At 43.2% G+C, this 20,238-nt stretch overlaps 1 protein-coding gene across 1 annotated transcript in view; it reads right to left on the bottom strand.

The window, feature by feature from the left end:
* UTRN (utrophin) overlaps window positions 1–20,238 on the bottom strand; it is a 408,114-nt gene that overhangs the window by 323,010 nt on the left and 64,866 nt on the right. Inside the window, exon 2 of the mRNA XM_075707799.1 lies at window positions 13,268–13,329. Coding sequence (XP_075563914.1) covers window positions 13,268–13,329 — 62 coding nt within the window. The remainder of the gene's footprint in view (window positions 1–13,267; window positions 13,330–20,238) is intronic.

Below are 20,238 nucleotides of genomic sequence, written 5' to 3'. Positions count from 1 at the left end.
CTTCTGGCAAATATCTGGTTTTCCCCAAAATTCATAAGGGTTTTTCCTCAATGTCCACTTTAATTAGATTTGATACTACTAAAACTATTCACAAGAAATCAGAGTTGAACAGGTGCAGCGCCATATTTTAATCTACTGTATAGAAACATACCTAAATGTAACTCACAGTATCAACCAGCTAAACCGTAGTGAGAATAATCGTATAAAACTAAGGTCACTTCTTAAAACACACAGATGCTAGCCCCAGTGTCCGATATTAAATTAGTTTTGCAATAAATTTTTCTGACAAATTTATTCTCCAATTACTTTTACAAGTCATGCTTAAAAATATGTATAAACATATGTTGACGCATACTTAGGTAAAGGGTGTAGAAAGCTATGTAGCTGTCAGACCAATACAAAACAGAAGTATTCATTAAATATCAGCATTTGATAACACTCTGCCATTACATATTGCCACTTACTGAGCTCAACTATACCCTTTCTAGCACAGTAAGGGACAAGGCTTTCCTCCTGATGCCTGCACTTTTCATAGATGATTCAGATGCTTTGCTGCTGCATAGCAACTCAACCAAGCCTTTAAAGCATGCTGAAGCAGGAGAACAGGAATACCAAAGAGTAGATACAGAGAAGCCTCTTGTACAGTTTATGGCGTATAACAGCAGGAGATGATCCACAGTGCAATTACCCCAGATGCCAGCAAAATTTGGTTTAAATTTGGTTTGCATCACCACACAGAAGATACTAAAAGCAGGTTGATTAAGGGCGTGAGGAAATTGTTCATGTGTCCGAAAGAGCAGACAGAAGGAGAGGTCGCACGGGATGCAATACAACTCAAACGCTTGTTGTGAAAGCAAATACGCGTTAGCCATTGAAGTGTGGGTCTCACAAGAGCAGAGTAGAGGGGGAAAATACACCTCCCCCAACCTGCTGGCCACACTTATTTTGATGCAGCCCAGCATATGGTTGGCTTTCTGGGCTACAAGTGCACATTGCCGTCTCGTGTCCGGTTTTTCATCCACCAGTATCCCCAAGTCCTTCTCCACAGGGCTGCTCTCAATCCCTTCATCCCCCAGTCTGTACTGATACTGGAGATTGCCCTGATGCAGGTGCAGGACCTTGTATTTGGCCTTGCTGAACTTCATAAGCTTGGCATGGGCCCGCTCCTCAAGCCTCTCAAGGTCCTTCTGGATGGCATCCCTTCCCTCTTGCAAATCAACCGCACCGCTCAGCATGAGTGTCATCTGCAAACTTGCTGAGGGTGCACTCAAACCTGCATGTCATTGATGAAGATATTGAACACTACGGGTCGCAATACGGACCCCTGAGGGACCCAACTTGTTACTGATCTCCATTTGGACATTAAGCAGTTGACTGCAACTCTTGGGATGCAGACATCCAGCCAATTCCTTATCCATCTAACAGCCCATTCATCAAACCCACATCTCTCCAATTTAGTGACAAGGATGTTGCGGGAGACAGCGTCAAAGTGGCAAAGGCTTTACAGAAGTAACGCCTGTATAATTACATAATTAGTTATCATTACCTAATTAAAACAATGCACACATCTATAACACAGACCGGTAACACCAAAACTGAGAATGCTATAGCTATATATCCTCAATAAATCTGATGCCTTAGGTCCAGAATTTAAAAAAAAATCAATTAAAAAAAAAGAAAAATTGGATCTGCCAAAAAAGCAGAAAGATGCCTCACTTAACATAGTGCAACAAGGGTGTCAAGAGCATACAGCCCTCTTTCTTCGTTTCCCATCCCCTCACTTCACATGCATGAAAACAAGCTGAATGACTTCCTGCTTTCAGTCATTCATTTCGACAGGTCATGGTACGTTCCAGCCCTACACAACGTGCCCTGCTGTCATGGTGGAAGTAATTCAGATTCACTTTCTCAGGAGAATGGTTTTTCCATTTCACTGGCCATCAGAGCACCACGTCTTGCTGTCAGTTTAAAGAGTCAGCAGAAGAGTATTAAATTATTTCTGCAATCTAAGCTACTCGCTCCTGGTTTATTAAAGTATCCACTATCCTCAAAACAGAGACACAGCAACATGCAAAGCCTCTGTATTTGTTGATTCTAGCAAAATGCTCTGTATGGGAAGGAATTCAGTTCACAGGAAGCACATCTACAAGTGCAGGGTGACTGAAGTTGGCTAAGCAAGGGCTGTAGCACCCACCCCGCCAAGCCCTTTGCCACCTCCACTGCAGCACACCTGTCAGGAAGGCTGGAAACCTTGCTCCTCCAGCTTCCCACGCCCACCTGCGGGACACGCAGGCAGCTGGTGGCAGGGGCCACCCAGGCAGCCCCAGCTGTCCCACCAGGGCACAGAGCCAGCCCACAGCGCTGCTGTCGCAATGGGAGCGGAGACTGCGCGTGCGGCACCCTTCTCTGCTCACACTGCCTCTTCCCACCCGTGCATTTTCCTCACACCTAGACACACATTTCCACACAGGATCTGCTATCTGAGCCCCATGGTTTGCAACTGGGAGCATCACCGCTCTCTGCTCCAGCGCACAGGGCTGCTAGATCCTGCCCGGCCTCCCTGCCATGCAGCTGGATAGCAACCTGCTGTGCTTCAGGAAGTCTTTTACTTTCCTTCTTCAGAAAGAACAGCCATGTATCCAAACTTCTGACAGCTGTATGACTTGTAAAGTTTATTAAGCTTAGAAAGGATCTGGAAAATAGTTTTATAAAATGGCAGCCCAAGGGATAGTCCCCTACATCCATTTCCCAAGAAAAGACAAGGAATAGCTGTGGAGCAATGCCGGCAGGAGAGCTAGGCATGCCCTCCTACGCCAGGCACAGGCCAGTGCAGAGCCAGGCCGGGCTGCTGCCATCAGCACCACCTCCTTGTGAGAAAACAGATGTACAGCCCCATCCCTCTGCATGCAGGACTCAGCACTGAGCCTACTGGGGGAGGCTGCTGTGGCAGCGCGGAGGCAAACTGGGAGCCACAACACACGACCACTAAGGCTCGGACCTGCGCTTCTAGTCAGGAAGCCTAATCCAAACCAGCAGGGCCAGGAGCGCCCCAGGCCCTGGCTCTGACCCGCCGCGGGGCACACGCCGGGCCCCATGCAGGCAGCGCTGCCCCGAACCCCGCTGGGGTGGAGCAGGTGGCCCTGGGGCCAGCTCTGTGCTGGGGCAGACGGCGTGCTGCAGCAAGGGCTAGGGCTCGGGGGGGGGCAGAAGTCCTCTCCCACCCTCCAGAGTAAGGCACGGGGCTCTGCCGATTGCTTCCCCCGCCATCCCTGCCCACACCCGTACCATTCACTCCTAGCGTCCAGAAAGCAATCTGGCCTTCTGAAAAAGTCTGTATGCACAGATATATATACACACACACAAATATACATATCTGCAGTATATAAAAAGCATACATCTCTCTCTATGGAGTCCTGCCTGATATGCAGTATGCTAAGCCAATCTAAATTTCTCCTTTTCGGAACCGACAATATTTCACTCACTTTCTACCTACTTAAAGACTGCGGTTCAGCCTCCGCCAGCATCCCGTAAGGAGCAGCAGTCCATCGCTAAGCATAATGGATCAAGAAATTTAAGTATTTGCCTTGTAAGAGTGACAGTGACAAACCACACTGAGCCCTTCAGCAAGGGCAAATTGCTAGTCACGGTTGCGTTGGTAAGTACTTAAGGAGCAGCCCACATTGTGCTAAGCACTGTACAAATATGAAGCAGATAATGGGTCCTTTCTCAAAGACAAAATAGGCTCCAATTTATACTACAGAGATAGTACAAAGGACAGGCAGGGACACACCGCATACCAGGAGAGCTGTGCCGATTCAGGGTGTAAAACATTCACAGCCCCCTCACTGAACACTTTTATCAGTTAACAGAAGGCAGTTTTTCTCAGCTTTGCTTATGTTTGCTGTGACAGCAAAAAAGCACTGGCAGAAACCTCTTTCCCTCAGCCTGCCCGAGAGGGCTTTGCCAGCAGAGCTGCACAGAGCTGCCGTAGTAGAGACAAGGGCTTGATAAGACAGATGAAAGAACATAATTAAGAGACTTCACTTAGAAAGAGGCCACGTTTGCTCCCCAGTGCTTTAAACTGGCACTGACAGCCCGAAAGGAGCCAATTCATTGAAACAGGCGTATGGGAAAGAAAAAGAGGGAAGAGGAAAGGCAGAGGAAGGCAGAGCAAGAAAGGAAAGTAAGAGAAATAAAAGCTGGAGACAGCACGTAATCTGGGGCCAGGCCTGCTTATGCTCTTATAAACTTTGCATGGTGGCACGCTTGTTATCCACCATGGGAATCATGCACAAGGATCAGAACCAGACCCACCCCGTCACATTTATTCCAACAAACATCTTTGTTTGTTGGGGGGGAGACAAAGAAAGAACTTTCGCTAGCTATCCACAGCAGAAAACACTTTTTCTGTTGATTCATCTCTCATGGGGCAACAGCAGCTTCTGAATGATCTTGGAGCTGGCGACCAGATGCTAGCCATACGTGGCAAGAGCAGCCGTGGGCATCAGCTTTGTACGTTCCAGCGAGACAGCAGCGCCGTTTGAGAAGGAGAGCCCACGGCTGGCGATCTCCTCGCAGCAGGGGCAGCGGCAGCAGCCCTCGCCACTGGCCGCCTTTCAGCCCCTCCACCTGGATCAGGTTTAAGAGGGTGACTCACACTTCCTTGTGTGTGTCTAGGATTACTTCCAAAGAAGGGTCATCCAGGCCAGCCAAAATGACTGTGCAGAAACCATTCCTCCTCTTTGCCAGAAAGCATTCCCAGGAAATAGAGGAAGATATAAACAAAATCCAGACCAGATTTTTTAAGAGTCATCCAATGCTACCAACAGTGGAAAGACCAGCCATCAACATTTACAGTTTGCTCTACTGAAGCCACACACAGCTGCAAGGCACCAGTCTTCCTTGAATACATTTTACAGTAGAATGTTCTTAACTGTCCCTTTATTACTAACGGGGAACTGTTTCAAATTGAGCCAAGTTTTAGAGAATTAAAGGGAGTCACAAATTCTCAGTAAGGCAAAGCCTCATCTTTTTTTTTTTTTTTTTTAAACACAAGCTATTCTTTATCATTTTATCACAACTATTTATGTTCTTTGTATATTTTTCTTGAACATGAAATTATATGCAAAATTAACCATTAAAGAAGTTTTAATGTCTATCTAGTTGTTCAACTAGAAACATGCCATTTTCTCTTATGTCATCATAGTTACCTGCAGCTGAGAATTTACATGTTCTTTAAATCAATAATTATTGAAGGTATGCTATTAGACCTAACTCTTTTCCAATAAATGAATGCCAAAGATATTTGAGAGTAGCCACCTCTATTTCACACCCTCCTTCTCCTACTGATTCAGAACTCCTAGTGATGACATTAAAACCAGGATGAAAGGTCCTCTCAGTTTCACAGTAATGCACGCTGGCTGTCACCAGGGAAGTAACACATATTGTAAAAGCATACATATGACCTTCACCAGCCACCAAGGGAACGCAGCAGATGAGTTCTGGCTGCTCAGAGCAGCGCTGGGAAAAGTCCTAGTTGCCGTTTAGATCATCTGCCACCTCAGAAACACCAAAACACCCTGAAAGGAGATAGGAAGCAGTGCATCTTGATTTTCCATCAGATTCTTCTGACCTGCCAATGTCACTTATATGAAGGTCAGAGTTGTTTTTTGTTAATTATTTTTAACCAACAGGTGACTATTTTTAACGTCTAATATGATGCTCAGTAAATAGGTCAAAATAGTAGCTAGAGCTACCAAGACCCCTTTCCCCTTTTTCTTGAGAAGGGGGAAATATTGAATAGGTTGGGTGCTTAAACTAGAACATGAACCATTTGTAATGTTCAAGTACATTCCTAGGGAACTCATGGTAACCACCTACTTAAACTTGATTAGTTTAGTTAAACTCGATTACCAACAACACAAGGAGTAAGAACTACACTTTATCGTGACCAACACAGAGTAAGAAACATGTCAAGTGCTGGTACATCATAAGGCCAGTACATGGGAACTCAATGTGGGAAACAATTCAGAAAGCAAAAAGGTCATTGCAAAAAGTAAACAACTATGTCAATAAATAATCTTGCCAATTTCTAATTTAAGACCATAGTCATTGTTTACGGAAGTATTTTTATTAAAATGTGATACTTTTTTCCATTCTCCTTCCACTGACATGCAGGAGTTACAGGACAGCATACACAACTACTAGCTGTACTGTGAGAGATGTATTTTAGCTGAGTATGCTCTACCCTACGCTGAATATGCCCGAGTAGTTGTGGCATCTCTACGCAACACTAGTACCAAAACTATGAATTCAAATACCAAGTAAAATAAATAAATAAATTAAAAGTTACAATCACAGAAGGAAAACACCTTATAGACCAAATTATGTATCAATACTGGTGCTTACAAATAAATTACAAGCAACTAAATAGCTACTTAAAACTCCAGACTAACAGGGAAAAAAACACCAGACTCAACACTGAGATATGCTGGAAAGTTTGATTCTATTAGATGACAGACATGAGTTTAAGTAGCAGCAAAGCGGAAAAGCTAAAGATAGCTCAATCCACAGAACACCTGAAATACTTGATTGACAACATGACAGAAAGAGGGAAAACATACAGAAGTAAATATTAGACACAGCAAGGCAGCAAAACAAACACAAGGCATCAGTAACTCTCTGTGGGTCTTTTTTTTTCTCCCCAGTGTATCTCTTAATGCATTTACATAAGCTTATGTTATTACAATATGTTTAATGTAACAGTACTAAACTCAGCTTGCAATTATGCCTCATTATGTATCATTACCAGCGGGGGCAGTTGGGACCATACTTCTTATCACTGTCAGTTATTTCTCCTGTGAGACTGGAAGGTTATCTTACCTGCCACCTCTCCTCTCCCCGCCCCCCGCCTTTTTTTTTAAAGCCAGCTAACTTCAGGTTGCAAATTGGTTCCTTAAAAAAAAAAAAAAAAAAATCCTGCTGACCAGGTTGACTATTGTTCTCGTTAGCGATTAACAGGTAAAGGGATGGATTTGCTTCAGTAGCTCTACCAGGTTCAGCTCTAGTGCCCGAGAAGGTCACACAAACACAAATACACAAACACTCCAACAACTGGGATGATAACCGAGACTGGGAATCAGAGCCAAACTCTATCCCAATGCTCAGAGCACTAACCAAAATCAGCAGTAATTACAGTCCATATTACTATACCAGGCTTTGAAGTCCAGCAACAGAGATGCTGCGCACACCCTGTTCTTCGAGCAGAAAACAGCAGGAGTTGAGAGGAGGGCAGAAAACTGGCAATTCTCATGCTGTAGCTAAATCTGGGAGAGGTCATGAAATACTCTGTATTATTGCTTTTATGCTATAAATTAGTCATCCTCACCATATCTCATAAGTTATTAGAGAAGAAAAAATTTATTTTCCTGCATCTTGGTTAATTCACATCTTATTTGACCTCTTCTCAGGAGGAGGGACTAAGTAATCCAGTTAAGGGGAAAAAAAAAAAAGTAGACTAAAAATTGAATTTTTCAAGGCCAGTTCACAGAAATACTAATTCTTTTCCACCCAGGTTGTTCCTCAGGTTAAGGCCAAATTTTTTATGAGCTTTGACTGAAGTTACATTTTACAGTTTAATTCAGCAGTGGAAACAGTAGGAGCAATTAGACTGGAGAATACTTTACCAGTAATCAAGTATTTCCTTGCTTGTGCCACAAAAACTGAACTGAAAAAAGGACTACAGACCATCTCAGGTGATGTCTCCTTGGACAGATAAAATTGCCTAATCAATCTTTTTGATCTCTCTTCTTGCATGACTAATACATTAAACTCTGTAATTCTCCATCCCCCCAAAAAAATCTCTTCTGAAATGTCTTTGGCCTCAGGTATCTCAGGTCATGTGAAATTAATTATCTTGAATAGGTATGCTTTTGTCTTTAAAAAGATTTATCACATTTTCTGAGAGTCAGCAGTGAAGCAGCAAAATGTCTTCAGAAGTATGGGGTCTGACATTTACTATTATGGTAAAACAACCTTAGAGGAAAGGAGAAAATTAAGGAGCAAAAATGGTAGAAAAGATCTATACAGCACACCACCCAGAAAGTTAGATAAGACCTTGTAGTTAGCAAATTAACTAATGCGTGGTACAATGTGGGAGGGACTATTTTAATTTTAAGATGCATATAAAGCCATCACATAGCAAAACACTCCAAGTACAGCTCACCAGTTTGCCTACTGCCCTGTCTTCTCTCATCTTTACTTTATTTGGTGTCCTTCCAGGGGAGGGGACCCATCAGAGCCCAGGAGAGGAAAGGCACAGGAGCCCCAGCACTAAGCATTTGCCCTCTCGCAGCCTAACCTAGAGCTCAGCCCTGGAGGACGCAGTCCACTCCCAAGCTGTGCCTCAGACTCTTCTTTGCTCTTTAACCCTGAACTGAAATGCATTTTGGAAGACTGAAGAGCAAGAGAGAACTTAAGATGCTGTAAAAGTACGGGAGGTCTGGCTTTACCCACACTGACAGGTCCTAGGTCCAAGCCCCGCCAGTGCTGCAGCTGCTGATGTCAGGGCACCAGCATAGGACCTGGAGGATCAGGATCACAGAAATGCATGCAACAAGAATGCTGCAAATGCAGAAATAAGGCATACAGTCTTCCATATATAAAATGAATGAAAATGAGAGCTTGGATTGGAAAGAGATGGGAGTAAGCAACAAAAAGGGAAGGGAGGCAACAGCTCTCAGGCACACAAGGGTTTTGAATGCAGCTCCCAACACCTTGGAACAATGCCCCCAGCTGGCTCCCGTTCAACAGCCATCCATACCCAAGACTTATGACCTGGGGTGGATGGGGAGGGAAATCCAGTTTCCTCTTCACTGAATACCACAAGCATCTCTGTGCTTTTATGTTCTTTTTGCAGAGCATAGTCTTCCTAGCAAGAAAGTGTTTCTGCGATCCCTGTGGGAAAACTTCCCAAATGTAATGAAGACACAATGCTTTGGGGAAAAGGAAGAGTCTCAGTTTGCCCATGCTGGATCTGTGAACTTCCTCTAGAGTGACAGCACTAAGTTCTGAAAGGCTGTGACAGATCTGACTCCATGGGTCTAAATTAAGAGTTAGGGCATCATGTTTCTTGTGCTGACTCTGGGTCCTACCTGCCAAGTTGTAACCAATCTGAAAGCAAACTTGGAAAAGGAGTACCTTGGAAAATGGGAACATGAAAGCCAGCAAAGACTGACTCCTACAAGGAGATAAACAAAGGGCAAGGCCAGGACTGCTTAGACAAAGAGACCAACCACACAAGCATCAAATCCTGTAAGGGCTGGGAAGGTAAGGAGATGTAGAGTGGGAGAAGGGGAAAGGAAGGACAGACAGAGCAGGTCTGGAGCTTTAACAAGAAAAACTGGGTCTTGCTGGGTAAGCAACTAAGTGACAAAGACAGAAGTGGAAATGAAATAGGCAGGGCGATCAAAACTCCAGATTTGCTGGGATTTGCTGGGCAGACAAGCCTTTTGACACAAAAGGGTGTAACAGTAAGTGGTGGGACCAGGGAACAGGGTCAGAAAGTAGGAGTAAAGAAAGTAAAGAAAACAGGGCAGGAAAAAACCTGTACTTGCAGGGTCTAAAGTGGGACACAAGACTCTTGAATCCCTCAACGTGCCTATCAAGTCTTCTAGAAACCTTCTAGAGGTGCAAGTGCAAGTATCCAGCCACTATGCTATGTAATTATCAGCTGAAGTGTCACAGGTCTGCATGATGGATCTGAAAGTCCCAGGCCTGCTGATACGCCATGCAAATAGATATAGATTAAAACTATTTAGAAGTTTGGAAAAGTCAAAACTAGGGTTGATTGCAAAATCTTTGTTCACTCCCCTTTTACCTGTGTGTAACAAATAACGTATGGTTAATGCAGCAGTAAGTTATCCTGTGGACCTGAATTCAAACTCTAATTTTAGCCAAGAGTTCCCCTGTAACTAATCAGAATTGTTTAAAGCACAGTTTTACAGGTAATCACTAACTGTGCCAGATTAAGAGACTTCCCTAAATCATTAGGTCAAGTCATTGCTGACACAGGCATCATCTGTGGGGACTTGAAGTCCCTTCTCTATGCTGATCAAGCTCCACCTGAAAACTTACTACATGTTTTAGATGATTTGCTCAAGTTTGCAGAAGAGATGAACCCTCTGAGCTCTGTCATAACACTCAACAAGAGCTGTGGTTTATATGAAGATATTACAGAAATGTCAAATCCTCTGGATAATCTAACCAAAATCTTAGACTGGGCACTCAAAATTAGTAGCTACTTCTGATAATTACCTTTATTTGCAGTGGCTGTAAACACAGAAGATGGTACTCTTTCATTGCAGAAAAGCGTTCTGAAAAGTGGTATTAATAAAAAAAAGGATAAAAAGGGATAAAGGGATAGAAAACACAATTTTAGACTGTTTGAAGAGCATACATTAACTATCCACACAACTAGATGCCTTAACTGGTGGGCTATACCACAGGGAAACAGCTAAATCTAACTCTTGAAATTAGACTGGACAGAGCAATGGAAAAATGTACAATAAGGAAAAACATCACATGGCTTAATAGAAAGATATGCTGAAATGCTCTGTATCAGTATTTATTTGAATGCAAACTTCCCGATTGGTTAAAGCCTGGTAAAATAGACTTTATCTAACAATTTTTATTCCCTTTAATTTTAACAAAATATCCTTACTACGCATCCATCATAGGCTTGTGAGTTGTAGTGCGTACAGCTCTGCTAAGGTAAAGATTTCTACAGCGAGCACTGAGGCTTGGCTGAGTACATTTATTGACCTTAAGACTCAATCCACTTTAAATGTGCTTTAAATTTGCTTGTGCAAGTAAGATGCATTTTGTTCTAGCACAGTTCAAATGAAGAGCACAAACATAAGTTACCATACTGTGAACTAGGGCAAGAACTCACACCTCACTGAATAGGTGCCCAAAGCAGATACGGGTACCTCACAGCATACTTGAAACTTACTGTGTTTCGCTCATGTACCTATTCTCTGATGAGAGAAGGAAAAGACATTGCTATCTTTCTAGATCCTTTGTAAAGCCCTATTGACCTGGATTATCAAGTTCAGTGATTCTGAGTACATTAGGCCATTGCAATTTTAGGATTTTTGTATGCCAAACTACTTTATAGAGGCTCAGCTGTTTACTTTTTATTTGTGTGTTTAAATGAAGGGCAACTACAACATAATTAACGTGGGAGGACAAGTAAAATTCTTGGAGTGAACTTTGCAATTCCACACAGAATTCTTCAGTTACTGTTTTGTTTTCTGCAATGTAAGTCAGATTACATTTACCCAGCCTCTAAAATCACTCTATTCTACTAAGCAGCTGAATCGTTCTAGTTCACAGAAAAGGAATTTTAAATAACCCAAATGATTTGGTAAATGGAAAAACTTCAATAAGACTGAAAACAGTCTCTCTACATTTTCAAGGCACAGTTGAAACTAGACTTTCTTACACAAGGTGATTTCTACTGAACACCAGCAATTTCCTTGTAATCTGAACATGCCAGTCTTCATAAATCTGCATCTTGTCATGGCAAAGTAGCCATGCTCAAGTTTGAATCGGACGCGCAGTAGTCAGGAGTATGTCCTTTTATACGAGTCTCTTTAATCATTAACATGGTTTTCATAGCTTCAGGTAGTTTAATGGGCCATGAAGTTACAGAGTTACTTGAAATCCAACGAGTATCTGACCATACCCTGTGGCAGGGAAATCCAGGAGCTGAGCAGAATCTGTCTGAATACACAGTATAAAAGGAAAAGCCACTTTATACAATATATCCACGGGTGTACAAGTATAATGACTGAAAACAATTTGACCTATTTCAATACAATGTCCATAACGCATACAAACAAGTCACATAGCACATTCTCAGTATCACTGTCACGTCCGTGTTCATGCCATCTTTATGCCAGGGTAAGTCTCTACAAACAGGCTTTCCGTTCTCACCATGTTTTCACTCCTTACACGATCCTGCCCTGCCTAACCCTCCTCCAGCAGGACCATCTTTCCTCTCGGCAGCAGTCAAAAGCAGAGTGTAGAGCGACCAGTTAGGTGTACACACTCCTTCCCTAAAGAGCAAACTAGCCAAGAATGCATTGGATGAAGAGTGCAGGATATCAGCTTTCAACCAAAACAAACCTAAGCCAAAATGAAATCAACCAAGACCACGAGCCTTGCATTGCCCAGTGTCCTGTTACACAGGAAGGGAAGGAAGGTAAAAATTTCTTACTCTGCTGACCAAGAACTTCAGAAGGGCAGCACTCCAGAGACAGCCATTCATTGCCATAGAACTGTCATTGCTTTATTTAAAAAAAAAAAACAAACCAAACCCCTCCACACACACACCCCCTTCCTTCTATATTTATACCTACTTTCAGGATTTCACATGCATGCCCCTTTTCACTAACAGAGTGAAAACTAGTAGTTATCCCACTTGCAGCACTATACTGGCTAGAAAAAAAAACCATGAGTTTTCTCTGACCATAGACCAGGTTCCTTCATACCTTCAAACTATAAAGTAGGAAACTTCCCACAGCCACCACACTCCTGGGCAAAGTGTCGTTTTTCACTATCAGCAAAACAGCATAAAAAGGAGACTTTAAATAGCATCCCAAAGCAACCACCACTTCCTTTCTCATCCCAAAACACAAAACAAGATCCTCAGTAAGTTTCAAGTCAGTAAAGAGAATTAAAACAAGACACATACAGCATGAGACCCAAGGAAAATTCAAAATGAGCAAGTAATTATACAAAATTTCACAGTCAAAACTCAAGTAGCAACACCAGGTGGCTTCAGCTGGAGGTTTAAAGAGTATTTTGGGTGAGTAAAGCTGACTCAGCAGCACCAAGAATACACACAGTGACTAAGGTTCAAAATCTGCTGTAATGCACTCAGAAAACTGCATGTAGAAATAAACTGTATAAAACAAGAGGACAAAAACTCAAACAGGCACCATCATGCAAATAACTGTATTTTAATATATTCACAAAGACAATCTTTCATTTTTTCTTAGACAAGATACACAGTATCAAATGCTTATGTACATGGGGAAACAGAGAGGGAACAAACATTACCGTATTTTATCTGTTTTCACTACACATTGTGACACATTTTACTAGGAGTATTCTACAAGAGTAAGAGCAAAGTGTATTTAACCAATATTGTTCTAAACAGTGAATCAAACAAAATAAAGTAGTACTTTCAACCCAACATTACCTTGGAAAACCGAGCATTTATCCATTTTGTAAAGGTCTTTTTCTGTACATCATTGTGTTCATCTGGAGAGAGAAAATAAGAAAACAATCAGTGAAAATGCATTCTTCTTAATCCTAGATTGCTCAGAACAGGTCATATTGAATACTATCCTTACTCAGTGGGAGAATTTTTTGCCTAATCTGTCAATAAAGCTGTTCAAAACTCTACAAGACTTCGGTACTTGCAGAGTCACACAAACGTTTCAACTTTCCTAGCAACCACAGCAGTTTCTTTGCATTAGAATCACTCTCACAGCACCTCCTGGGCAGGATACCAACACATTGAAATCACAGGCTTCCCATCTGGTGAAAAGCAACCTATGAAACCATGGGCTTTTAATCAACAGATTTTGTCAACACCTTTTTGCCTGGATGCGTTGCTCCAAAAGCTGCTGAGGACCTTATTCAAACTTCTGATGCAGATGATAGCCTCCTTCAGTATACAGCACAGCAACTGCAGTAGCAAAGCTGCTTGAATAAGCCTTGAAGCACTTGCATCCTTACCCACCCCCAGTCTGGTTTCGTACCTGGGTTAGGAACCATGTTAGTGATCAGTCACAGTCAAGTTCAGCTAAAGTGTGGGAAGGGCTCAGCAGACCTCCCTTCACATGCCCCTACTGGTGTGGCACCAAAGCACCACCACCCAGGATCCAATAGGGTCCCACTGTAAGGGAAAATCAGGTTCGAGACCACCTGAAGAACCTCAATGTACACAAGTCTATGGGACCTGATGAGATGCATCCCAGAGTCCTGAGGGAATTGGCTGATGTAGTTGCCAAGCCACTCTCCATGATATTTGAAAAATCATGGCAGTCAGGTGAAGCCCCTGCTGACTGGAAGAAGGGAAACATTGTGCCCATTTTTAAAAAGGGAAGAAAGGAGGACCCTGGGAACTACCAACCTGGCAGCCTCACCTCTGTGCCTGGGAAGATCATGGAACAGATCCTCCTAGAAGCTATGCTCAAGCACATGGAGGACAGGGAGGTGATTCGAGACAGCCAGCACGGATTCACCAAGGGCAAGTCCTGCCTCACCAACCTAGTGGCTTTCTATAAAGGAGTGACTGCATCAGTGGACAAGGGAAAAGCAACAGATGTCATCTATCTAGACTTCTGTAAAGCCTTCAACACAGTTCCCCACAACATCTTTCTCTCTAAATTGGGGAGATATGGGTTTGATGGGTGGACTGTTTGGTGGATAAGGAATTGGCTGGACAGTCGCATCCAGAGGGTCGTGGTCAATGGCTCGATGTCCACATGGAGACCGGTGACAAGTGGGGTCCCTCAGGGGTCCGTACTGGGAACAGTGCTATTTAACATCTTCATCAATGCCATAGACAGTGGGATCGAGTGCACCCTCAGCAAGTTTGCAGATGACACCAAGCTGAGTGGTGCGGTTGACACACCAGAAGGCCGAGATGTCATCCAAAGGGACCTGGACAAGCTGGAGAGGTGGGCCTGTGTGAACCTCATGAGGTTCAACAAGGCCAAGGGCAAGGTTCTGCACCTGGGACGGGGCAACCCCCAATATCAATACAGGCTGGGGGATGAAGGGATTGAGAGCAGCCCTGTGGAGAAGGACTTGGGGGTACTGGTGGATGAAAAGCTGGACATGAGCCAACAATGTGTGCTTGCAGCCCAGAAAGCCAACCGTATCCTGGGCTGCATCAAAAGAAGCGTGGCCAGCAGGTCGAGGGAGGTGATTCTGCCTCTCTACTCTGCTCTGGTGAGACCCCACCTGGAGTACTGCATCCAGCTCTGGGGCCCTCAGCACAAGAAGGACATGGACCTGTTGGAGCAGGTCCAGAGGAGGGCCACAAAGATGATCCAAGGGCTGGAGCACCTCCCCTACGAGGACAGGCCGAGAGAGTTGGGGTTGCTCAGCCTGGAGAAGAGAAGGCTGCGGGGAGACCTTATTGCGGCCTTTCAGTGCTTAAAGGGGGCCTATAGGAAGGATGGGGACAATCTTTTTAGCAAGGCCTGTTGTGACAGGACATGGAATAATGGATTTAAACTAAAGGAGGGTAGATTTAAACTGGATACAAGGAAGAAATTTTTTACAATGAGGGTGGTGAAACACTGGAACAGGTTGCCCAGAGAGGGAGTGGAGGCCTCATCCCTAGAAACATTCAAGGTCAGGTTGGATGGGGCTCTGAGCAACCTGATCTAGTTAGAGATGTCCCTGCTCACTGCAGGGGGGTTGGGCTAGATGACCTCTGAAGGTCCCTTCCAACTCAAAGCATTCTATGGTTCTATGAAACTGTCTGACAGCTGCAGCCCAGATCATAATCTCCAAGAGGCCTTCAAGACTCCACAAGCTTCCTGACAGACCAGCCCAGAGATTGGCTGCAGGCACCCACAGCACACCGCTGCCCAGGGTGCTCTCCTGCAGAACCTCTCGGTGCCAGGTGGCACTCATTTTTCCAAGCCTCTTGCCACAACAAAGCATACCATCATGGTGTTCAGACCATCTGTCCCTGCACTGGGATGAAGCCTAAAGAAAGAAAACTAGATTGAAACTCAAATGTTCCACTTCATGAAATCATGAAAAGGAAAAAAAAAAAAAAATATTATACAGTCTGAAGAGAAATCAGATTATGATTAAAAGACACCACTTAAAAGATCACGCACCTCAGACAGCAGCAATTGAGACCATTGTACAGTGAAGTTTTACCTATAAACTCCAGAGAAAAAAAAAGTCACAGAATACTACCAGAAGATTCCTTAGGTAGATCACCTCAAAATTTCCTCTTTCTTGCCCAAAATGCATCTGAAACTGATGCCATCCACGCCTAATATATCTAGCCACAGATCTGTTACACCCAGGCTACTGGAGCAGTGGAACAAACAACTAGGTATTTTTCACTTAACAGATGTGAACAAGGAATAGCAGCAGCTAAGGGTCAGTCCAGACAAGAGAGAAAGTCACATTGGTAAGAAATGAGATGTCACAACAGTTAAAAGGCTTAACAAGCTTTATGAAAATGTTTACGTCAATTTAAAATAAAACCTCAGTTCTGGGCTCCTTTTGGCTACAGCTGAAAAACGTGCTTACAGCGTGCCAAAGACTGCACATCTGCTGAAATGTGACAGCTAGCAACCGTTATTTCACCCTTCTGTGCTTCTCCTCTTCGCCATCTAAAGCTGATCCAACGTAACCTACTCCTCAGTCACACCTCAAGCTCAACCAGAAATCAGATAGCCCAATGCAGAAAAGGATTTTTCTCAAAGAGCTTCAAGATACCTACAGTGCATGCACAGCAGGACATGCTTAAAACATCTCGTTGAAATTGAAGATAGTGTTCTGGGGGAATACAATGATCTAAAAGATCTCATTAACCCTGCTCTCTTCCCTCAGTGAAAGAGCACCTTGCCAATCAAAGACAGATAGGACCTACCAGCAGGATACTCAGTGCCAAGTACCCATCTCACAGGAGACTGACAGGGTCAAGATTTTAAACTCCAAATATTCTGAAAATATTTACTCCATTTTTTTCCCTGGCAAGTGTTTGTTTAGGAGACAGGAACAGACTAGATTATTAAGTGCCACTGTTGAGCCAAAAAGCTAGCTTTGTACAAAACTCAATCCCAGACTCTGTCCACCTCTTGTTAATGTTTTTCATTTACGTTAATTGCAAATACTATTTGTATTGCATGTATTGAGATTTAAACATCCTTCTCTCTCTTTAACTGTCATTCATTAACCTTTGTTCCTTTTCTGCCAACACCCCCAAATACATACCTATGTACCAGGACGCTTTCCTAAGGCTCAGTCTGCCTTTTTCCTTCCCTAAGCTTCTTGATTCTCACATAGGGAAGAGTAACCCTAAAGTCTGAGGTCTCATGTTCTTTTAAATGTGCTTACTCCTTAAGTTGATAAAGGCAAAGCATGAAGAGAGGCCAAAAAGAGTTGTATTGACTGTGTAAAAGGATAACAATAGTTATGAAAAGGGTCATGGATTTTTAAATCCCATGCACTCGGAGCTCTACACACCCCAGTCTTGGGGGGCTCAACCCCTTCGCAAGCACATGCACGGCAAAAGGCGACAGCTCTTCTCAACATTACACCAGCTTCAGCCTGCCAGAACTCCTTCAGCGGGCCTTGCGCCTACAGCTGCTCCCCCAGACCTCAGGTCCAGGTAGTGTAAGTGCTCATGGTATGTGTGCTGCAGTAGCATACGTGACATTCACTACAAGTCCAGCCTTTTCCCTCCTTTCAAGAAGAGGGTTTCCTACGGAGGGGGGAAGAAAAAAAAAAAAAAAACCAAACCACACACAACAACTAACAAAAAAAAAACCCACACGACTTTGAGAAACACTTAGTCTTTAATGGAGACAGAAAGAATATGAATGCATATACCTCTACTATCTGTTCAGTATCAGAGCATCCTTTCTACTTCAGTGAAGCAAGGAATCGGAACCCCCATGACTCCCATCTTCCCAAAACATTCTGCTCAGTTATAAAACGCACAGATGATACTTGCCCAGTCAGGCTATGCTTTCATGTTTGCTTTACAAAAGCCTCTGAAACTAGGATTTTTGTAATTGGCCATTATAGCTAGGGTTGTGTCAGGCTTTCTGCTATAAATCCCTGGAAATAAATTTGTAACTGAAATGCTGGTGCTTCGTTAACAACAGTGACAAGTTATTTTATCCCTCAAATTAATTTTCTTTAGATTCTCATGAGTCTGTAAAGCTAATCCCCGGAGGCTAACATTATGATTCAGATACCAAATTAGCCACATTCAGTCAAAAAACAATATTACCATTCAGCAAAGCATGCAGTATTCCAGCCAGTCAACTTCTCACATGAGACATTAAAAATGTCAGCAAGTCACAGCCCAGCGAGAAACAAATTCACCAAGTCGCTAAAACATTTGTGTTTCCTTTCACACTGCTGCAGCCTGATGATAAAAGCCAAGGACTGACTGGGGGCCAAATTTTGCTTCATCACCTACCGACTGTTTCCTCTGGCCAACACGGCTCTGCCTGCCCTCCAGTCACTTAATGGATTTGTAATGGCCAATGTCAGAACAGTTTGTTCCTTTAAGAGGAAATAAAAAGAAGCCTAAAAAAAAAAAAAAACCCACACACACACAGAGAATTAAACTCTTGTGATGACAACAGGGAGAAGAAAAGCTTCCTATCCCAGATGCTTGTATGCTGAAGCCTGTTTCTGTTATACAACATGATGTATGTCCGTGCAACTGGAGTATGCTCAAAACAACCGGCTCTTGTGATCAGATGCCCAGCCTGTGTCCTGGCATTCAGTCACCCTCAGGAATTGCTTTTATAGCCTTACATACCTCCTCCACGCTCAGCATTGTCCCTCAACTGTATCGGGGCACTCTGAAGCCGCAGTTCAAGTCCAATCTATTACCTTGTGAATATCATGTTCAGGAGCAAAAAGGAATCTAAATCTAAAAATAGAGGTAATAACAAAAGCCTCACTGGATTGTGGTTTGCCCTTTACTCAACCTCTGCTTCATACTGAAAGCCAGTTTTCTTATTTCCCCAAAACACATTACATGCTTACATGACAGAACTGTGTTATTTAGTTTTTGAAAGACAAGTTATCACACCCAAAACAGCTGGCAGAGCAGCACTACAGTGAAAGTGCCTTGGGGAAGCATACAGACTAAACTGGCAAGTAAAGTACAGAAATTGCCCAACCATTCCAGCACAAGCCACCAAGGGTCATCTCACATTTTAAGACTTAAATTTGCCTTCCTCACCTCATTATTTAAGTTCTCATTTAAGCTCTCAGCAAAGGAATTTAGAAATAAAAGAAGGAATTAGCCTGTGGGTTTCAATTAAGACACTTGGAATGTAACAAAGTTAGAAACATCCCTTTGCCTAAGCCTTTAGGCAAGCAAGAGTATCAATCATAGATAATGCCCCACCCAGGACTAGCACGCAACTGAAACCCTGACAACATTAACAAAAAAAGGGAAAAGTTTTGTATTCTTGGGTGCAGGATTTTCTGGCTAGAAAAAGCATTTTGAAAGTAACTATCATTTTGTCAAACTCACTCAGACTAAGTCCCATATAAAAAGACACAAAATAAGCATCTAAAATTTGAGGATGGAAACCAGCATGGTTTTTATGCCCACTAGCAAGAGATAAAGAGCCAAGCAAGCCACAAAGAACCAGAGTTCAAGACCACTGAACTCACAGAAGAACCTCTAGACACTCATCGGGACTACTGGACTCTGACTTCATTAACACAGAATAATCTTCATCAGCTGCCCTGACGCTTTGGGTTGGGTTGGGCTTTTTCCGGGGGTTGGGTTTCTTTCAAAGAAAGAGAAAGCAAAAGTTAAGATCATTCTGTGGATCCCCTCTTCTCTTGCAACACCACGGTAGAACAAATGGTTCCAGCAACAAGTAATTCACTTGCAAGCTTTCACCTTCGCACTGCAATTTTAATTTCTGCAATCAGTGGTGAGCACAAAGTTTTCCTTCGTTGCTTCTCCTTCCCTCTCTATCAAACTTCAGCAGCTGGACAAAAACACAGTTATATTAATAGTGTCTCTAACAAAAAAAAGTACTGATGCCTGGCTATAGCAAGTGCCACACAAAATGTAGTTGCCTAATTTGTAAGTTCTCTGCATAGACCAAACTATGAAATACAAGCATCACAAAAAAAAACAAAACTAAAAAACGCCTGCACCTCACTCCCTGGTGTTTCCCAACAGCAGACCCCATCAAAAACAAGACACCACAGACAAGTAATGAGGACCACCCCCTGGTTCTCATCAAAGTGTGCTGTGAGTCTAAGCTAAATTGTATTTACTTCACAATAAAAAATTCCCCAGCAACTGATAACTTAGAAGAAGGCATCCTCACAGCTGAAGCAATATTAAAATAGCTGTTTCCATACCTCCCAACAAAAGCAATCTAACATGCCACACTGCCAGTCTCAGCACATTGG

This window comes from Pelecanus crispus, chromosome 3, assembly GCF_030463565.1.
Source record: "Pelecanus crispus isolate bPelCri1 chromosome 3, bPelCri1.pri, whole genome shotgun sequence".
NCBI lineage: Eukaryota > Metazoa > Chordata > Aves > Pelecaniformes > Pelecanidae > Pelecanus > Pelecanus crispus.
Note: the sequence above shows the minus strand (reverse complement) of the source record. Positions and strands in the feature narration are given on the sequence as shown.